Genomic DNA, 18,410 nt, shown 5'->3' with positions numbered 1-18,410 from the left:
ATCTTCCTTAAAGCGGAGAGAGTACGGTTCTATCTGTCACATTTTAAATGATGACAGTAAAAAGAGAAAATATGAATATCTTGAGACAGACATAATCATATGTTAATGCTAGAATTCCATTCCGACGATGGTCATATTAGTTAGACAGAACAATAAATTGATAGCTTGGTGGCTGAGTTTTCAACTTTCCGATTTGTTTAATAGAGTACAACATGGTGAAGCGTATAGGCAATGAGGTGCAAAGCAGAGGATCCTATCCGTCTGTCAAACCAAACTTGAAGCAATTATCCACGGATGAGTAGAAAAAGGCGCAACTCAACTTACAGATAGTCCCCACATCTCTCCTTCTCATTGGCAGTAAACACACGCTTTTTCTGTTGATATATCTTCCCTTCTTCCCCAAATCCCCTCAATTCAATTCAACACCACGTTTCTTCTCCTCTCATCTATTTTCACCTCCGATTAACAACATGATGACAAGACAGCCGCAGAATCAGCAGGATCATCGCTCCAAGGCCTTGCACGAGCTCTCAGCCCTAGTTCTGAATATCATCAGATCTCCGCCGCCGCCCCTCGACTTCTCCGATCAATCTGCGGCCGCGCACCGCCGCAGGAGGCAGGGGCCTTCGTTCCAGCAGATGACTCCCGCGGGATTCGCCTCTCTGCTTTTGGGGATTTCTCTGTCTCTGATGCTGTGTGGATCGATGACCTTTTTTATTGGATTGGTGTTGATGCCTTGGGTTTTAGGTTTGGTGGTTTCTCTCTACTTTGTGGGGGTTGTTTCGAGCATTTCAATGATTGGGAGGAGTATTTTTTGCTGCAATTCTTCGCCCAGGAAAGATGCTGATGCTGCTCGTGAGAATTTCTCCCTTAAAGATTGAATTTTTATTTTGTTTTCTTCTGTTGGCTCTTAAAAGATGCTGTTTTTTGGGGGGGTAATTATTAGGGTTGATATATGTGGATAAATGAATACTGCTATTAATATTTAATAGGATTCTTGAGTAGATTGAAATGGCTGTTTGAGGTGTAATGATGAATTGATGATGATAGTTGAAGAAGCTTTAGGGTCATAAAGATTGAATTTTTATTTGGATTTATTTGATTGTTGGCTTTCTAAGTTGGGCAATTTGGTTCATCTTTTAGGTCGACTCTTTAAAGATGCAGTATTTTGGGGGAAATTATTAGGGTTGTGATATGTTATAATGGGATTGTGTTACTAGATTCTTGAGTAGAAAAGCATGGTGTATTGGTTGTTTGAGGTGTGATGATGATTGAAGTATTTTCAGAGTCATAATTAGCATTTTAGTTAGTTTAAAAAGGGTGAGGATCAAAGTGTTGATGAGATTGTTGAATTGATGTTTGCAGCGTGGAAGGTGATGTGAAGCAATTAGGGATGTGGTGGGGTGAAGTGGTGCTTCTTGAATAGGAGTGTGTTGATAGTAAAGGAAGAGAAAATGCAGCTCAGAAGCAGGCAGTATATAATGTGGAGAAAGGATGAGTTGCCAATTGCCACAAGACCAGAGAAGAAGACAAGAGCAGAGGTCTGTTTGGATGTTGAAGGCATTGCTTTTGTTGAGCCTCTTTGTACACTACTACTGTGTCGAGTAGTATTATTAATTGCTATTAGCATAGTGTACATTATGTATTAATGATCATATAATGACACTATGGATGTTGCTACCTTCTTCTACTCATATATGGAGTAATTCATTGTGGATGCCTCTCAAGTCTCTTTTTTTTTCTTCTTCTTGGAATACAAATGATTTTGTGCTACAGTCTTCTTTCTTCTCGTGTTAATATTAGTAATACAAAAATAGAATATAATTGAAATACTGAAATTTGAAAATTAATACTCCCATGTGGACAATTTTTTTTCAGTGTATCTCATAAAAATAATTTATTTCCAATTGTAGAAAATTTATTTACAACTTATATCACTATTTAAAAGTTAAAACATAGATCTCATTATTCATTAAATATTATTTTAACTATTCTTTTCTCTCCTTCTTATTGTTTAAAGGATTATACATTTGTAGAAAATTATCTTTGATTCATTATCCATCCTCATCAATTTATTTACAACTTATATCACTATCATTAAATAGTTAAAAGTTAAAACATAGATCTCATTATTCATTAAATATTATTTTAACTACTCTTTTCTCTCCCTCTTATTGTTTAAAGGATTATACATTAATTCTTGTGGCTTTTCAAATGTCTCTATTTTTTTTGTTATTGGACGAAAGAAGCATGAGTATATTGAACTCAATTTGGGACTATATTGTCTTAACTTGGATAGTTTTATTGTAATACCTTCATGTAGAATGAGGAGCGAAGACAAGTAGATTAATTTCATTCTTATCTTTTGATTCTTGATTCTTGCTTTCACCTTCTCTTCTTTCCAACACATACCGTATATCGCAATTTGTGGTCGGAATTCCGATCTACTAACCAGTTTCTAGAATTAACTCAAATCAAATGTAATGCTCAAGCCTCAACCATCTAAAAATGCATTTGTAAATAGTCGCATTCTTAGTTTCAGCGTTTTTAAAAAGAATTCCATTTCACCGAAAAAAAAATCCCAAATTTCCGAACTGTAGGAATGGAGCGTCTTTCAAAAGTGAAAAGGAAATGGTAACATTGCCCCCAAAAATCATTGAATTACATCCAATTTGATAAACAAAATTACAAAAGCAACCAAGAAATAGTAGCTAAATACAACAAGAAGCACATACCTTAATTATAAAACATGAAACAAAAGCAACAACCAAATAATCTAAACAAAAACAATAAAGGATGGGATAGGTTTGAGGCTAGCCAGTGTGGATGTGGATGCCAATGGCGATGAGGAAAATAGTAATAAGGCCAAAGAAGATAATGGTGTGAACCAAAATGGATAGCCCACTTGTTTGCATGTTCCCGAAATCCACAACCCGATTCCGACCCGGCAACTGGAAAAGGAGCCCCGGACTCAGCAACACGAACAGCACCACCGCTATCACCACCGGCCCCCAATCTGCCATAACTGCTTCTTCTTCTTCCTCTCTCTCTCTCTCTCTCTAATTAATTGGATTGGTTGTGAATTGTGATTTTGTGAGGACACACACTACACTTACTTATTTATGTACACGTCTCAATTTATTCCAAACCACCTCACTAAAGCAAAGCATATATTTCTGTCTCACCATTATCAAAATATAACCTCTTTTCTTTTAATAAATACTAGTAAGTAAAACTCTATCTTAATCCGGACACTTACTTATTTAATTATTTATACACAATGAAAATATTTGTTTGGATTATTTTGAAGTAAGTAGTAGTACTACTCGTAATTTGAGGATAGAAATGGACCCGTTACCAAGAAGCTTTGGACATGTGCCCACTAACTTAATTTGCGTGGCAGAATCATATACTCTCTGACTTATCAATTCCTCATTTCTCTATGTAATATTATATTATTATATTCCACCGACTATTTCTTTCTTTGTGATTTCGATTTTGGGTTGCGTGCATTTCATAAATTCCAATAAACACATTAGTACTACTCTCTTTCTTTCATCACTAAAAATAATTTCATTGATGAATGGCGCAAATTTAAATGTAAATTGATAAATATGAAGAAACATAAATAAAATGAGTAGAGTATGAACAATAAAAATAAAACTAAAAGAGAAAAAAATATTAAATAATAAATTAATTTAATATTCCATTTATAGTATTTATAGATTTTTATGAAATTAGAAAACTGAGACTGTTTTAACAGAGGACAATATGATACAGTTTAGATTGAGAACAAACGGGTCACCTTTCTTTTTAGCTCTACCACCAGTACTGTTTCAACATGTAAGAATCATTCTACAACTACTACCAAGTAAAGAGGAGGTTAGGAACCCAAATATCAATAAATAATACTCCTATATTGTAAATATTCGTTGAAAAGGAGCTCTCATAAAATATTGCCAATAAGGTATTCAAATGTTTCACAAATTTTAAAGCGAAATCGCAAATATTATTAAATGTCAAAAGATTATTAGTACAAAGGTTTAATTTCCAGCTGTTTCATTCGGTTTGTTTGCCTTTTGATTAGGGAACCAATACCACATATATCATATGATTCCAAACTTTTTAGCAGTTGATATTAGTTTTATTTTCTTTTATAATATAGTACTAGTAACTCATCTCTTGAGTGATGGGGTCTGGGCCAATCATGGGCAGCTTTGTTAAGAAATGGCCTTTTTTTGGTTTCAGAATTAGTGGGCCAAACAGCAGAACTTGGCCCATTAAAAACTATTTGATTTTAATGCCTATAAGGGCATCCACAATGGGACGCCTTAAGCGACACCCTATGCACCGCCACATCAGCATTTTATCATCCTCCTATTCCACCTGCAGTGGGGCGGACTATAGCCCGCCCTAAGCGACGCCCTAAGCATTTTTCTATTATTTGAACATTTAAATACTTCAAAATTTGGAAAACTAACTTCATTTCATTAAAATTCAAAAATTACAATACGAAAAAAAAAAACTACAATTTCTCAACGGCGGCGGTTGCGGTTCTAAACTTCTTCAATCATGTCGGTCATGAGTTGAGTATGGTCTTGTTGGTTGCGCATTGAGGCTTGTCGCTCTAGAACCGCACCGAAGCCAGTCGGTAATCCTCGAGTGACCGGCGAGGTCGCCGTGCTGGAGCTAGATCCGACTTCATCATCCACCCAATTGGTGACATGGCCACGTTCTTGTTCGACTATCATGTTATGCATGATGATGCACGCATACATGACGTCGGCGATGACTTCCTTGTACCAGAAACGCGCCGGACCTTTCACGATTGCCCACCGCGATTGGAGCACCCCAAAAGCCCGCTCCACATCCTTCCGCGCGGACTCCTGTTTTGCCGCAAACAAGACTCTCCTCTCACCAATTGGGCAGCTGATCGTCTTCAAAAAAACAGGCCACCTAGGGTATATGCCATCGGCCAAGTAGTACCCCATATGATGTGTGCGGCCGTTGGCAGTGAACTGAATGGCCGGACCGCGACCCCTACACTGATCGGCGAATAGGGTGGACGAGTTGAGGATGTTGATGTCGTTGTTCGACCCGGCTACACCAAAGTAGGCATGCCAGATCCAGAGGCGGTGGTCAGCGACGGCTTCTAGGATCATCGTCGGGTGGCTGCCCTTGTAGCCGCTAGTAAATTGGCCTCTCCAGGCCGTCGGGCAGTTCTTCCACTGCCAGTGCATACAGTCGATGCTCCCTAGCATCCCAGGGAAGCCGTGCACCGTCTCGTGCATCCGCATCAGGCTCTGACAATCATTAGCAGTCGGGCGTCGCAAATATGTGTCGCCAAAAGCCTCCACAACTAACTTACAAAATTTCTTCAGACATTCGCGGCCAGTTGTATCCCCGACGTGAAGGTACTCGTCGAACATATCCGCTGTTGTGTCGTAGGCCAACTGGCGGATCGCAACCGTGCACTTCTGCAACGGCGTAAGTCCGGGTCTGCCGATCCCGTCTTCCCGATACTGGAAGTACTCATCACGTCCCTCCAACATGTGCACAATGCGGAGAAAAAGATCTCGGCTCATTATAAAACGGCGGTGAAAAACATTCGCGCCCCACCTTGGATTCTCGGCAAAATAATCTGCGAACAGACGTTCGTGCGCTACGTCATGCTCGCGGGGGACATACGTCTGACGTCGTATCGGGCGAGGGACCCGCGCCTCCGCCTTCGCCGTCGCCGCCTCCTCCGCCGCCGCCTGCTCCCGCTGCATTTGTGCCAAGCATTCCGCCTTGGCTTCATTAACGACATCGAACAAGGCTTGAGTCAAGGCCCGTCTGCAGCCATCCGATGTACTCAAATCGTAATCGTCGGGATTCATTTTTGAGACGATGAGAGAGAATAATTGAAGAGATGTGAAATTGGAGTGTGTGAAATGGTAGTGAATAGTAGTATTTAAATAAGAAAAAAAAATTTGAAAAAATTCAAAAAAAAAAGAAACGCGTGCCCATCGTCCGCGTCGTCCACAGTGGCGGACGATGCGACGGACGATGGGTATCCTCCGCGCATCGTCCGCGGACGATGGTTAACCCATCGTCCGTCGCATCGTCCGTCCCATTGCGGATGCCTTAGCTAAGTAATTTGAGCATGGGATATGCAACACTAATTTGGGATTCAATCCAACACTGTTGTAGAAAATCTACATTTTCTTGTTGTTGTACTCCATAATGGAGTTGCGAATTATAAACTCTATTATTACATCTTGATCATACTACATGCTATACAGAAATGGTAAAGTTATCTTCAACCTTAAACCCTTAGATAAGATAATCTAGTTTTAAATATCATATACATTCATAATTACATCAGAAATTGATGTATGTAGGGATGTTGAGCATGAATAAACTAGATCCTTCCAAAACCAGGGGAATATTCCAAATGATGGGAAATAGTAACTAGTTGGTTCATGGTTGATTGATATTGTAAAATTGAGTGATGTGGGCCTCACTGATGATACATTAATCAACCAAAAAAAAACTAATGGGCTGGACCACGACCCATATTTTATTACGTGGTCCCACCATCGTTATAAAATAGAAACGTGAAAATTGAGCTCATTTTACTAGGTTTGATTATTGTCGTAGATCTACTAGGTTTGATTCACAATTAATTTATCCCAATTGTCACGTTAGAAAGAGGGAGAAAAACTCATAATTTTATTCACAAGATACTAGAATAGTTCAAAGTCACGAAATTTCGACTATTTAATAACTGACTTTAATTAATTGATTCATCTTCGTCATTGGGTCATCTTCCTCGTGTTTTCCACCTCTCCATTTTCTTTTGTCGTTTCCTCTCTGTTGATTTGAATCTATTAAGAATAAAAGAATCTTTACACTTTTTTGTGTAGTGCAATTTTATGTTGGATCTAAGTAACACGTGATAAGTTGCACTCAAATAGTAGGAGTACTTTGTTTTATGGTGGACACTTATTGTTAATTTATTATACAAATTGAAATCCAATAGCAAGCAAGTATTGCTTCCTGTAACAATAGGTTACGTTACTTAAAGCACTAATCAAGTAGCAAGGAAAGTGCCCCAAAACCATGATAATGAGATGATATGATATTTCGAGAAATAGGCACAACATCGCATATGTTGTTTTTGCAATTTCCAAGATTAATTTCTTATCGGATAGCCTACTTTTCGAATTATGCATGAACCAGAACAAGTAATTAAATTAAGTTCAATTGACAAAATACACTAAATAAACGTTTCACATATGAAAGTGCTCCGAAATAATTTCAAAGAATTTTCTTTAAATCTAACTTTGGTCTTTTGATTTTCCCCTGAAATGAATTGAATTTTATGTGTGCATTGGAAGTGTCAGCGTAATTAAAAATAAAAACAACGATCATTTAAATGAGTCATTTTTAATTAAAATGATAATATGAGTAAACATATGAACTTTTGAGATTTTTTTATTTTTTTTATAAATTTTCCAGAATATCCTCTCAAGTTTAATTTTTCTAGTTTTCACCAATCATATTCTTTAAAATCATTTAATGTTTCAACAACTTTATTTGAAATCAGGGTGTGAGTATCATATATGTTTTCATCATGAGTATAACCATCATATGTATCTCAGCAACGAGATAAGCTTGGAGATTGAGCTGATAATTGATATAGAGATAAGACTCATGTTAATTATTTTATTTTAGGGAGATTAATTCATAACTTTTTATTGACTAACTTTTGAAACTGAAAATTAAAAACAACTACCCTTTTCAAATTTTGAAATTATACCGCAACAGTTAAAACAATGTCATTCTATTTCGAACGTTAATTAAAATAATCAAATTCGTCCTCATTTTATTTAATTTTGCTATATTAGTTTCAATTTCGACCATATTTGTGTCAGTATACGAATAACACATAGTAATATCGTATTGCCACGTTTGTCAGGTAAATAGTAACATGACATGTGTAGTAAATTAAAAAATAACGTTCAATGAAAAAAGTAGTAATAAATATTAAAAATTCATGCATTTACCTGCGGTTAACTATTACAATTGTTACACAAAAATGATTAATTTCAAATTTTTTGTTGGTGCAATTTTAGACTGAACTATATGTGTTTATTTTCATTTAGAACATGCTATTGTCATGGAATTACACGCAGGAAACGCACTAATAGAAAATTGAATGACAATCTATTTTGTGACTGCAAACAAAAAAACATGTAATATAATTATATAACCATATTTGATCCAGCTCATTAGGTTCAATCTCATCACCAGTTGTTATGGTACACTCAATTATTCATTATCCAATTGTCTTAATCAACTCCCTTCTCTTTTCTACTACTACTTTGATTATTCGTATAAATCAATACTTTAAAAGTACAAGTTCATTTTCCAAAGTTTATAACCATCCAAGTTCATTATATAAAATTATACTGTATTGAAAGTCAAGACCTCTACAATTTTGTAACCACTATTTTTTGGGTGTACATATCATATAAAATTATAAACAGTGAAATTTCCGCGAAATTGTCAAAATTGAGGAATATTTGTGTTTATTTACTGCATTTGACAGTTGATTTTTTGCTGACTCTCTCACATCTCTCTCCTCCTCTTTGTTTCTCGATCAGCTGAAGTAGTAAAATATCGCTCTGTGATTTCAAAATCAAGGTATTGCGTAGTCAGTGAAATGTGCCTCAATTCGCTCTGCTGAAGTGTTCAACTACAATTCCTGCGTTTAACAGTTTCTTCGTCGGCGCGATGCAATCAGGTGACTTGATTTAATTGTTCCATCTCCTTTTCTCTGTTTTATTCTCGACAGTTGTGATTAAATTTCGTTTTTGCTAATTGCCTCGAGTTTATACCCCTGTTTGTGTCGAATTTCATGAATTCAGCCTATTTACCCAGGCTAACTAAGCATCTACGCTGTAGCTGTAGCTCAATTATAGAGAGGTTTACACTTGACCAGTTTTGGCTGGTTTTCTTTTTTATTAATGTATGATTCTACTGTGTAGTATCAGGAGGCTTGATTCATGGCATAAATGCATACCATGGCAGTGAGAGTTGAGAAAAAAATTGAAAAATGGAACATTTACTTGTATATTGTGTGTATATCCATGTCTAGATAAGTTAGATTTTGTTACTTTTGAATATTCAAAGAATCTTTTATTCTGCTTCTGTTCACTTTTCTGTGGTACTAGATGCAAGATCTCCTGTAGAAGGACTTTAATTTTGGAGCTGGAATCTGGATGTTTTGGCTGCTTTGGTTTTTTGTCTATATCCAAACATGGAGAAAATGCAAAGAAAATTCATATTACTGACAATTGAACTCTTTTTAGCACAAGAAGCATTCCAGGATAATTTTTTAGTACTATAGGGTTCCCGAAATTAATACTATAGCTTGCATTTTGAACTGTTTTTTTTTTTGGAATTAAATTTACCCGGGATTCTGGATATTGCTGTTTATTTAATTGGATCCAAGCAGAGGACTGTGATCCTTGTAAGCTCAGATGCAACTGCTTTGGCCTTAACACAAGTGCAAAAATATTTCAGAATATGATATTATTCATCTGGCTCGAGAAGCTCAAAGTCGGTGGTTAAAGCCTGCCGAAGTTTATTGCATATTGAGGAATTATGAGGAGCACCAGCTCACCCACCAAGTTCCTCAAAAACCAACTAGTAATATTCGCATCTACTGCTTTTTTATCTGCTCAGTTTTTTAAACCCTGGATGAAAAACATTTGTTATTCCACTGGTGTATCTTAATAGGTGGATCTCTGTATCTGTTCAACAAACGAGTGCTAAAGTTTTTCCGGAAAGATGGTCATAGTTGGCGTAAAAGGAAGGATCAGAAAACCATTGCTGAAGCACACGAACGGCTTAAGGTTTCTGGGCTCTCATTTTGGTGTCTGCTTATGTTATTCCTCTTTTTTTCTTGTTTCTCTTTTACTTAATACTTTTTCTTTGAACTTTGAATTGTTCTTTTGATTTTAATGCCATGAATTTTGAGCCAGAAATCAGCTCCAATGATAGATTTAGAAATATCTGTAAAGACTGGTCACTCAGTTGTTATTTCATTAAGGTCAGGCATTTTCTATTAAATCGCTAACCGTTGAGGTAAAACCTATATATAACCTAATATTTTTAGGATCCTGCTAGGATATTTGAGCAATGAACATAAGAAGATATTCAGCTCTTTCATACTGGCCTGTGTTCCGCGCATAATTTCTGTCAACAGTAATGCGTAGAGATATGTTGAAAATCGTGAAATATGCATCAAATTTTAGTTACTAATGTGCATTTGGGACATAAATTATAGAACAATCAAACTGCAATTAAAGTATAGCTGTGATAGCATCATGTGAAGTTTACCTTAACATGCGCCCTTCCAGTATGCCCAACACTAGGGATCTAATTACATAGATTGAGTTTGCAATGTATGGTTGGTTACCGTGAGTTGTTGCTTGAAGATTTTGATATTTCCAGGTTGGAAATGCTGAAGCCCTGAACTGTTATTATGCTCATGGAGAGGGGAACCCTAACTTTCAAAGACGAAGCTACTGGATGTTAGAACCGTAAGTTTTTCACATTTTACTACATCAAATTTTGCCCCATTTATTGTCAGGGAAGTGACTGAGGCTAATGATTCAGTTGCAATATTGAATGTTTCATTTTGATTGTATGCTCAGGTGTTTAGTTCTTACGAGTAGAAAATAGATAACTTGTAGATAGATAAGCATCAGTCAGTTATCCCTCTCTGTGTGTGGCACATGTTAGCATGCTTGTGTGTGTTATTGCAGTAAGTTTTCTTTTGTACCAGGGTATATAAGCACAGTCTTCTTGTTAACTAATAAGTATTTTGATGTACCAGGGCGTACGAGCACATTGTTCTTGTGCACTACAGAGATATTCGTGTGGTAAGTGGTCTTGTTCTGGAGTTCAACCATATGCATAGCTAAGATCTTAACTAATGTTATTTATTTTTTTACCACTGTATTTTTTATGTTGCTGCTGTCATTTGAAATAATTTAAAAGGAGATTGACTTTAACAATCAGTTTTGCATATGTTGAGGTTGTATTGACTTCCTGATTGCTTAAGATCTTGTCATTTCGTGATTGAAAAACTCGGACTTTGCATGACAAGTAGAGTTTTTTTTTGTTCATCAAGACTGAGTTTAACATTCATTCAGTAAATATGTGCTAATAAAAACCACGTTATCTACACAGGCTTTACCTGTTTGAATGTTTTCCACGACTTTAAGGGTTTCTTCTGCTTAAACCTTAGCATGATTTACCCAATTCAGAGCTGGATTGCAGGGAAATGAGCAGTCTGGATCAACATCTCAGCTTCTATCATCATCTCCTTCCACCTTCAGTCCTAGTCCTACATCTTTTGCATCGGAGTTGCCAGACTCATCCTTTGTCGTAGGTGAATCTTATGAGTCGTATCATAATGAATCAAGTCCCAGCTCGGTGGAGATAAGTTCTACTCAAATTGTAAGCAATCATATAATGAATCAGTCAAAAGTAAGAGCAAATGAAGTATACAGTTCTCCAGGGCGGGATATGGATCAAGCATTAGAAAGAATTAAGCACCAACTGAGTTTAAATGATGATGAGGTGACAGAATGTTATAAGTACAACTTTGAGGCTGAGGATTCAAATGACCTAGATGTGCTGCGGGAATATGAATTTTCTGGTCTGACGCCAAATAGTTCAGGCGACATTCTTCAAGGTTTTCACTATTTTGTCTGCTTCTTCAAGTTCAAATTGAACAATTCTCTCTTTTAATATGATCAATTAAGCCAGAAAGTCTGCTAGGTTGCTAATAGGACATAACTTTGTAGGTGAAGGAGTTCAACAACACCAAAAACCACCAGGAACTGAAGTTGACATTTGGAAAGAGATGATGCTGGATGGCTCCAAGGATTTTCCATGTGCAGAATCACCACAACAGTTTGGAGGGCACGCAACTTGTATGGTTTCTTACATGACAATCTTTATTAATTTTACTATTATTTTGGAATTTTTTTGTTTTATAAGAACTCTCACACCCCAGTTACCATGCCAGCTTCTTTAATCCTCGAAGAAGTAGATTCACAGAAATATCGTACATATACTCCTACACCTCATGCTTACCCTCCGGCTTGCAATTCGCCATTATTTTACCAAGATGGTTTGGGAATGTCTCTTGACAACAACATAAGTTTGACCGTTGCCCAAAAACAAAGGTTCACTATCCGTGAGATATCTCCAGAGTGGTGTTATACCTCTGAGGGTACAAAGGTATGTATCATGAAAATTAGATTCAGCAACTACTAATATAGTTGTTTCTGTGTGTGTGCACGCTCGCATAATCGCATGTGTATTGCAGTTACTTGTTCCTACTCAGCATGTGCATGCCTGAGTTTGATGGCACTTTAGTGATTTGTATGCTTCATTTTTATTTATAAGTTATTACAGAAAATTTATCAGCCTAGTTTGATGGCACTTTAGTGATTTGTTAGATACAATATGATATTACCTTGCTCATTCTAGCCACAAATAACACATGCACAGACTTATAGTTATATATAGATGTACGCAACATGCATATATGTATTCGATTTTATCACTTGAGTTCATTTTGAGTTTTATCAGTATTCATATGATACTCAAGTTTCTGATCCAAGGTTCAAATTCTACTTGCAGATCATCATTATTGGGTCTTTCTTCTGTGATCCATCGGAATGTGAATGGGCTTGTATGATTGGTGACACTGAAGTTCCTGTCCAGATCATTCAAGAAGGTGTCCTCTGCTGCTATGCCCCAGCTCACTTGCCAGGGGAAGTTAGTATTTGTATCACTTCTGGGAATCGAGAGGCTTGCAGCGAAGTCAGGGAGTTTGAATATCGAGCCAAATCTGACGTTCCCGCACCTAGTAATCTAACTGGAACAGAGGCTTATAAGAATCCAGATGAACTCGTGTCGCTTGTCAGATTTGTTCAAATGCTGCTATCTGATGCTCAGCGAGCCTCTGAATCAAGAAATGATGAAGACTCATGGAGCCAAGTCATTGATGCACTTTTGGTTGGTGCTTCTACATCATCAAGCACTCTTGAATGGCTTCTCCAAGAACTTCTAAAGGAAAAGTTGCAACTATGGCTTTCGTCTAAATTACAAAATAATGAGGGGAAAGGCTGCTCTTTATCCAAGAAAGAACAAGGGATCATACACATGGTTGCCATATTGGGATTTGAATGGGCGTTGCAACCAATTTTGAACTCTGGAGTGAGCGTTAACTTCCGCGACAATAATGGATGGACTGCTCTCCATTGGGCCGCACGATATGGGAGGTATACTTTTTTTCCTCCAAACTTTACTTTCAAATGTAACATTCAATACTTGCATCCTACAACATTGATTGGATGGTGAACCACAGCTTAGTTGGTAACACCCATTTTCCGATTAATTTGCAACAGGGAAAAGATGGTAGCTGCACTGATTGCATCTGGTGCGTCAGCTGGTGCAGTTACTGATCCTAATTCACAGGACCATACTGGGAAAACACCTGCATCAGTTGCTGCTTCCTACGGCCACAGAGGACTCGCAGGTTATCTTTCAGAAGTTGCGTTAACCACTCACCTAACATCCCTCACGCTGGCGGAAAGTGAGCTTTCTAAAGGCTCTGCCGCGTTGGAAGCTGAAAGAACTGTAAATAGTATATCATCCGCTGAGTATGAGGATGAGGACTCCCTCAGGCAGACTCTAGCTGCAGTTCGCAATGCAACTCAGGCTGCTGCACGCATTCAATCAGCATTCCGTGCCCATTCATTCAGGAAGAGGCAGCAGTGGGAATCTGCAATACCCATTGGTGGAGATGAATTCTCCTTCCTAGAGAAGGACGCTCAGGGGCTTTCAGCTGCATCAAAGTTGGCATTCCGCTCTACACGCGACTACAACTTGGCTGCCGTGTCCATACAGAAGAAATACCGAGGGTGGAAAGGCAGGAAGGACTTCCTCTCACTGCGCCAGAAAGTTGTCACGATACAGGTGCGTCCGTCATATACATAATAAACATATACTCCCTCCCTCTCCCGTTCTAATTGGCTCGTATTTCTTTTTGGGTCGTCCCAGTATTGATTATGTTGTTGGTTGTGAGTTCAGGCTCATGTGAGGGGCTACCAAGTTAGAAAGAACTACAAGGTTTGCTGGGCAGTTGGTGTGCTGGAGAAGGTTGTGCTAAGGTGGCGGCGGAGAGGAGTTGGTCTGCGGGGATACAGGCCGGAGCAAGAGTCCATCGACGAGAGCGAGGATGAAGACATCCTGAAGGTGTTCCGCAAGCAGAAAGTGGATGAAGCCATTGATGAAGCCGTGTCAAGAGTGCTGTCTATGGTCGAATCTTCGGAGGCGCGTCAGCAATATCATCGCCTTCTTAGCAAATATCGTCAGGCTAAGGTAATAATGGCTTGCTTGTTTTCACCATCCAAATATCATAAGCCATAAATCTGATTTACTCTCTTGTTATTCGCAGGCTAAACTCCAAAGTGCAGACTCAGACACAGCTTCTTCTTATGGTGGTGATACACCCCAATATCCCTAGCATGGAAAATGAAGATTTTCACCAACTAACATAATTGGTGTATAGGAAACGTTAATTATACTACTACTTGTGCTAATCAAATTTTAGCTCTTAAGTTTGCTCTTCTGTAAATGGTTGTGATTTTCTTCTAGGTAAAATTACTGTCTGTAAATGGTTGTGATTTTCTTCTAGGTGCTCGAATTGCCAACCATTGATTACTCTTCCATGGGATATAGGTCTTTAGACAACTTTTCATCAAATATCAATCGTTTCGATTCGGTATGAAACAAACCTTCTCTTCATTTCAGCGTTAAATATTGTGTAGCTTGTAAGTTGTAACTATCATTATTCAAGAATTTTGGTAGTTAAATGAATGAGGAGACATGCTTTAGTAGCGTCCACCGCTAATTATCTAGTAATTTAGGGAGATATAAGAAGAATACATGGATAACTACAAATTGAGGTGGAATTATGTGTGTGACGTGTCAGCAGCCCCATCTCTCTTGGCCATCTCACACCCAACGATGGAATCATCTAGAAAGTGAGAGATGGGATCTGACAAACAAAAAAGAGGAGATGAGAGAGAAACCCACAAGGAATGTAATGGAGGATGAAGAAACCAACACCACCCAACTCTCCTCCATCAACCAACAGCCGCTGTTATCTAAGGTAAAACTATTGATGAATTGCTATTTACCAATTCCTGATTCAAGCTCTAATATCTGCAGCGTGAATCATCATTGGAAGAAGAAGATGAAAATGCTACAGATGAAGAAGAAAAGTTGGAGAAGGAGAGGGACAGCAGCAGCAGTAAAGAGATAATCAAAGAGCTGAAGAATATACAAAGGCAGAACACAATCACTCATTATCTTCTCACAGCTTCAATTCTAGTCACTCTGGCATGGCAGCTCTCTGAGTTTTCTCTCATTTTCAAAATCAAACAAGGCTTCAGCAATCCTCTCAGATCCATCGGAGGAGCAATCAAAGGCGTGCTTAGTGCCAGTGAGCAGAAGCAAACGCAGGTTATCCCGCCAACCTATCTGCCAGGACTCAAGATCCCGGACTGGCCCGGTTTCGACACCAGCAACGAGGAAGATGAAGATGATAATGACTAGACAGAGATCAATTTCTCAACACAAAAACAACTGTAAATGTATGGAGGTTCCAACAAGGTTTATATATGCAAAAGTATCAAGATTGTCAGACACCATTGGCTCAAATATATGAAAGGAAAATGTGATTGGTATAACCATACAAGCAAAAAACTCTTGGTCATTGTAACAAAGCATCAAAAGCACAACAAGAGCAAGCAATTTTGTCCAATATTTGGAATAAAAAATAAAGATCCATCAATCACCAAAACAAAGTAAATGGTATTCAAGAGACTCCTTATGCATAGTTGAGCCGAAAGATGTCGTTGAATACATAGAAGCTGCCCTGAGGTGTTGGCATCAGATGGAACATCTGCCACAAATAAAATAAACATTTCTATTCAATACTCATTCATACATAAAAAGAACAATGAGAACCATGATCAAATCATGAACCTGACTTAGTGAAACATACTTATGAAATATTCTGATGCATCAAAAAAACAATACAGTTTCATCCCTTTTTCACATAACTATTTGTATACTCTCTTAAAAGAACACTACTTCTCAAGTAATCATACATACAACCTCTTACACTATTCCAAGCTAATTTGTAATCTACTGTTATTTGATTTTGATCTTACAATCTCACCCTTCAAATACTTAATCCTACATTTCTTTAGCTCATCAAATTCTGATTCTGAATTGAGAGTACACAGCAATTCATTCCTCAGCTGCATCAATTATCTACTTGAACGAAAATCGTTTCAACTTAATCCAATACAGTATTGTTCAGCTACCGCAAAAAACTAACCTAGAACTTCAATTGAAGTTTAATAAACAAATCCATTAGATTCAAATATCTTAATTCAGCTCAAACGTCTCGACTTCAGCAACTAAAACATTAATCCAATAAAATAAACCCTAAACTTCCACGGCTTGAATTCAAAATGAAGATAAAAAACCTCACCTGACTAAACTTGAGAGCGTGCTGCTCTCCGGCGAGCTGGAGATTACCGGAAACAAAAACAAGCATTCCACCGGCGGGGCCGGACGGCTGGCAATCGACGGTGGTGATATGGTGCTGGCACTGCTGGAAAGGCAAGCTGGTGAGCTTGGCGGTGATGCTTTGGGTGCCTTGGAATTTCTGCCCCTCAAAGGAGAGCATCGACGCGTCCTGGTAGAGGCTCGCGAGCCCCGCCCGATTGGTGTCGAACGTGGAGTAGTAGTGCTCGACGAAGGCCTTGGCCACCGCATCTGGATCCATCGCTGCCATCGCAAAATTTTCCAATACTTTACCCTTGCGGCGGAGGAGTTGTTGCTTTGTTGGCCGTGGGCGAAGGGGGTATTTAAGATGCGGTATGAGGGTATTTTTGTCAGATCCAGTGCTCGCGTCTTTTCAACGCTTAATCTTTCATTTCTATTCTTATTTTCGAACTAGGGTTTGCTTTTAATTTAATTTTGTGGATCTATTTTGAATTCTGCTGCATTTAAAGGGAAAAGATTTCACTTTTATAATATCCGCATTTTTTTTTACCGAAATAGTGTACTCATTCAATCTATGTAATTTTATTTGTCTAGTAGTGATGTGTAATTTTCGAGTTCAAAAATTAAGCGTAAGATCACACAAGTTTAATAAAAATAATTCTAATATTACAACGATACTGCAAGAATACAACGTCGAATTTAGTATTTCGAGTGTCGATACACATGGGAATGTAAAGATTATTTAACTCTAAAGCAAACAAAACACATAATAAAAAGTACTTTGGTTTGAAGATTTTGATTTCAAAATCATGCAAAAACAATTAAGAGAAATAATATGAGCAAGACGACTTAAGAGAAGAAATTGTTACTCCAAACATACACGGATAATACGGTGATTTATTCTAATATCCAACTCTATCTTATGAATTACGGGACTATAAAATCAATTCTCGATGCTAGCACTAAACATGCTTGTCAAACAATAGTTTAAGAATAGCTGAACACATATTATATAAACTAACTTTCATTTATCTTAGAATCCTACGGATGCGCGAGACTCAAAGATCAACTATTAAAAGCACATGAAATTCATTATCAAATTATCGTCTAAACAATTCTAATTGACAATTCATTACCACAAAGATCTATCATATTCAAAGTTAAAGAGACATTTAAATAAGAATTAAGATCTACTACAAAAGATGCATCTAGAGTAATAAATCACACGAACAATTTAAATAAGAATTCAAGCAATTAAATTGTGGTAAAGACGATCATAAGTTAAAGAAGAACATTGAATAAATCACACGAACAATTTATCTTTCTACATGTTTGGAGCAACAATGGAATTCTTAGCCTATCATGATTAAACTAAGAACAATAATACTGAATGAAACCATGGTTCAAATCTGGAGAAGTCGAGGATGATGAATTGTTTAATTAATTAACTCTAATAATACTACGATACTGCAAGATTACAGCGTCGTATTTCAAGTGTCGATCCACATGGAGTTAGAAGATTGTTTAAAACTTAAAAACTTAAAAAAATGTAGCATAAAGATTTGATTTTTGGTTTTGAAAGATGTTACAAAATAAAGCTACAAGTTAACTAAAGAAAGACTATTCAAATGAGAAAATACGTCACTAGAAAGACTATTCAAATGAGAAAATACGTCACTCCAAGTTGCTCACTAGGCTTGTATTAGTCTACACCTATACAACGAAACATATGAAGGGATTAAAACATCAAC

General features: G+C 37.5%; 4 protein-coding genes across 4 annotated transcripts; 2 read left to right on the top strand and 2 right to left on the bottom strand.

Moving 5' to 3' along the window:
* The first annotated feature begins 324 nt into the window (after positions 1 to 324).
* LOC125203605 (uncharacterized) lies at positions 325 to 1,721 on the top strand. The gene is made up of 2 exons (XM_048101993.2): positions 325 to 855; positions 1,366 to 1,721. The coding sequence occupies exons 1-2, from the start codon at positions 471 to 473 to the stop codon at positions 1,380 to 1,382; spliced, it is 402 nt and encodes a 133-aa protein (XP_047957950.1). The 5' UTR covers positions 325 to 470; the 3' UTR covers positions 1,383 to 1,721.
* An 891-nt stretch (positions 1,722 to 2,612) lies between these two features.
* Positions 2,613 to 3,192, bottom strand: LOC125204504 (uncharacterized). The gene has a single exon (XM_048103180.2). The coding sequence runs from the start codon at positions 3,021 to 3,023 to the stop codon at positions 2,814 to 2,816; it is 210 nt and encodes a 69-aa protein (XP_047959137.1). The 5' UTR covers positions 3,024 to 3,192; the 3' UTR covers positions 2,613 to 2,813.
* A 5,251-nt stretch (positions 3,193 to 8,443) lies between these two features.
* Positions 8,444 to 15,786, top strand: LOC125208095 (Calmodulin-binding transcription activator protein with CG-1 and Ankyrin domain). Its single transcript, XM_048107652.2, has 15 exons — positions 8,444 to 8,791; positions 9,574 to 9,699; positions 9,790 to 9,905; positions 10,507 to 10,595; positions 10,892 to 10,937; positions 11,338 to 11,755; positions 11,868 to 11,996; positions 12,092 to 12,306; positions 12,712 to 13,355; positions 13,482 to 14,052; positions 14,167 to 14,457; positions 14,534 to 14,601; positions 14,890 to 14,909; positions 15,045 to 15,250; positions 15,310 to 15,786. The coding sequence occupies exons 1-15, from the start codon at positions 8,782 to 8,784 to the stop codon at positions 15,694 to 15,696; spliced, it is 3,336 nt and encodes a 1,111-aa protein (XP_047963609.2). The 5' UTR covers positions 8,444 to 8,781; the 3' UTR covers positions 15,697 to 15,786.
* Positions 15,779 to 17,082, bottom strand: LOC125208097 (nuclear transport factor 2B). The gene is made up of 2 exons (XM_048107654.2): positions 16,643 to 17,082; positions 15,779 to 16,045 (listed from the first exon to the last, which is right to left on the bottom strand). The coding sequence occupies exons 1-2, from the start codon at positions 16,946 to 16,948 to the stop codon at positions 15,971 to 15,973; spliced, it is 381 nt and encodes a 126-aa protein (XP_047963611.1). The 5' UTR covers positions 16,949 to 17,082; the 3' UTR covers positions 15,779 to 15,970.
* Positions 17,083 to 18,410: the final 1,328 nt, after the last annotated feature.

The sequence above is a fragment of the Salvia hispanica genome, chromosome 6 (assembly GCF_029641045.1).
Source record: "Salvia hispanica isolate PSC_SH4W2 chromosome 6, Shi_PSC_v1, whole genome shotgun sequence".
NCBI lineage: Eukaryota > Viridiplantae > Streptophyta > Magnoliopsida > Lamiales > Lamiaceae > Salvia > Salvia hispanica.
Note: the sequence above shows the minus strand (reverse complement) of the source record. Positions and strands in the feature narration are given on the sequence as shown.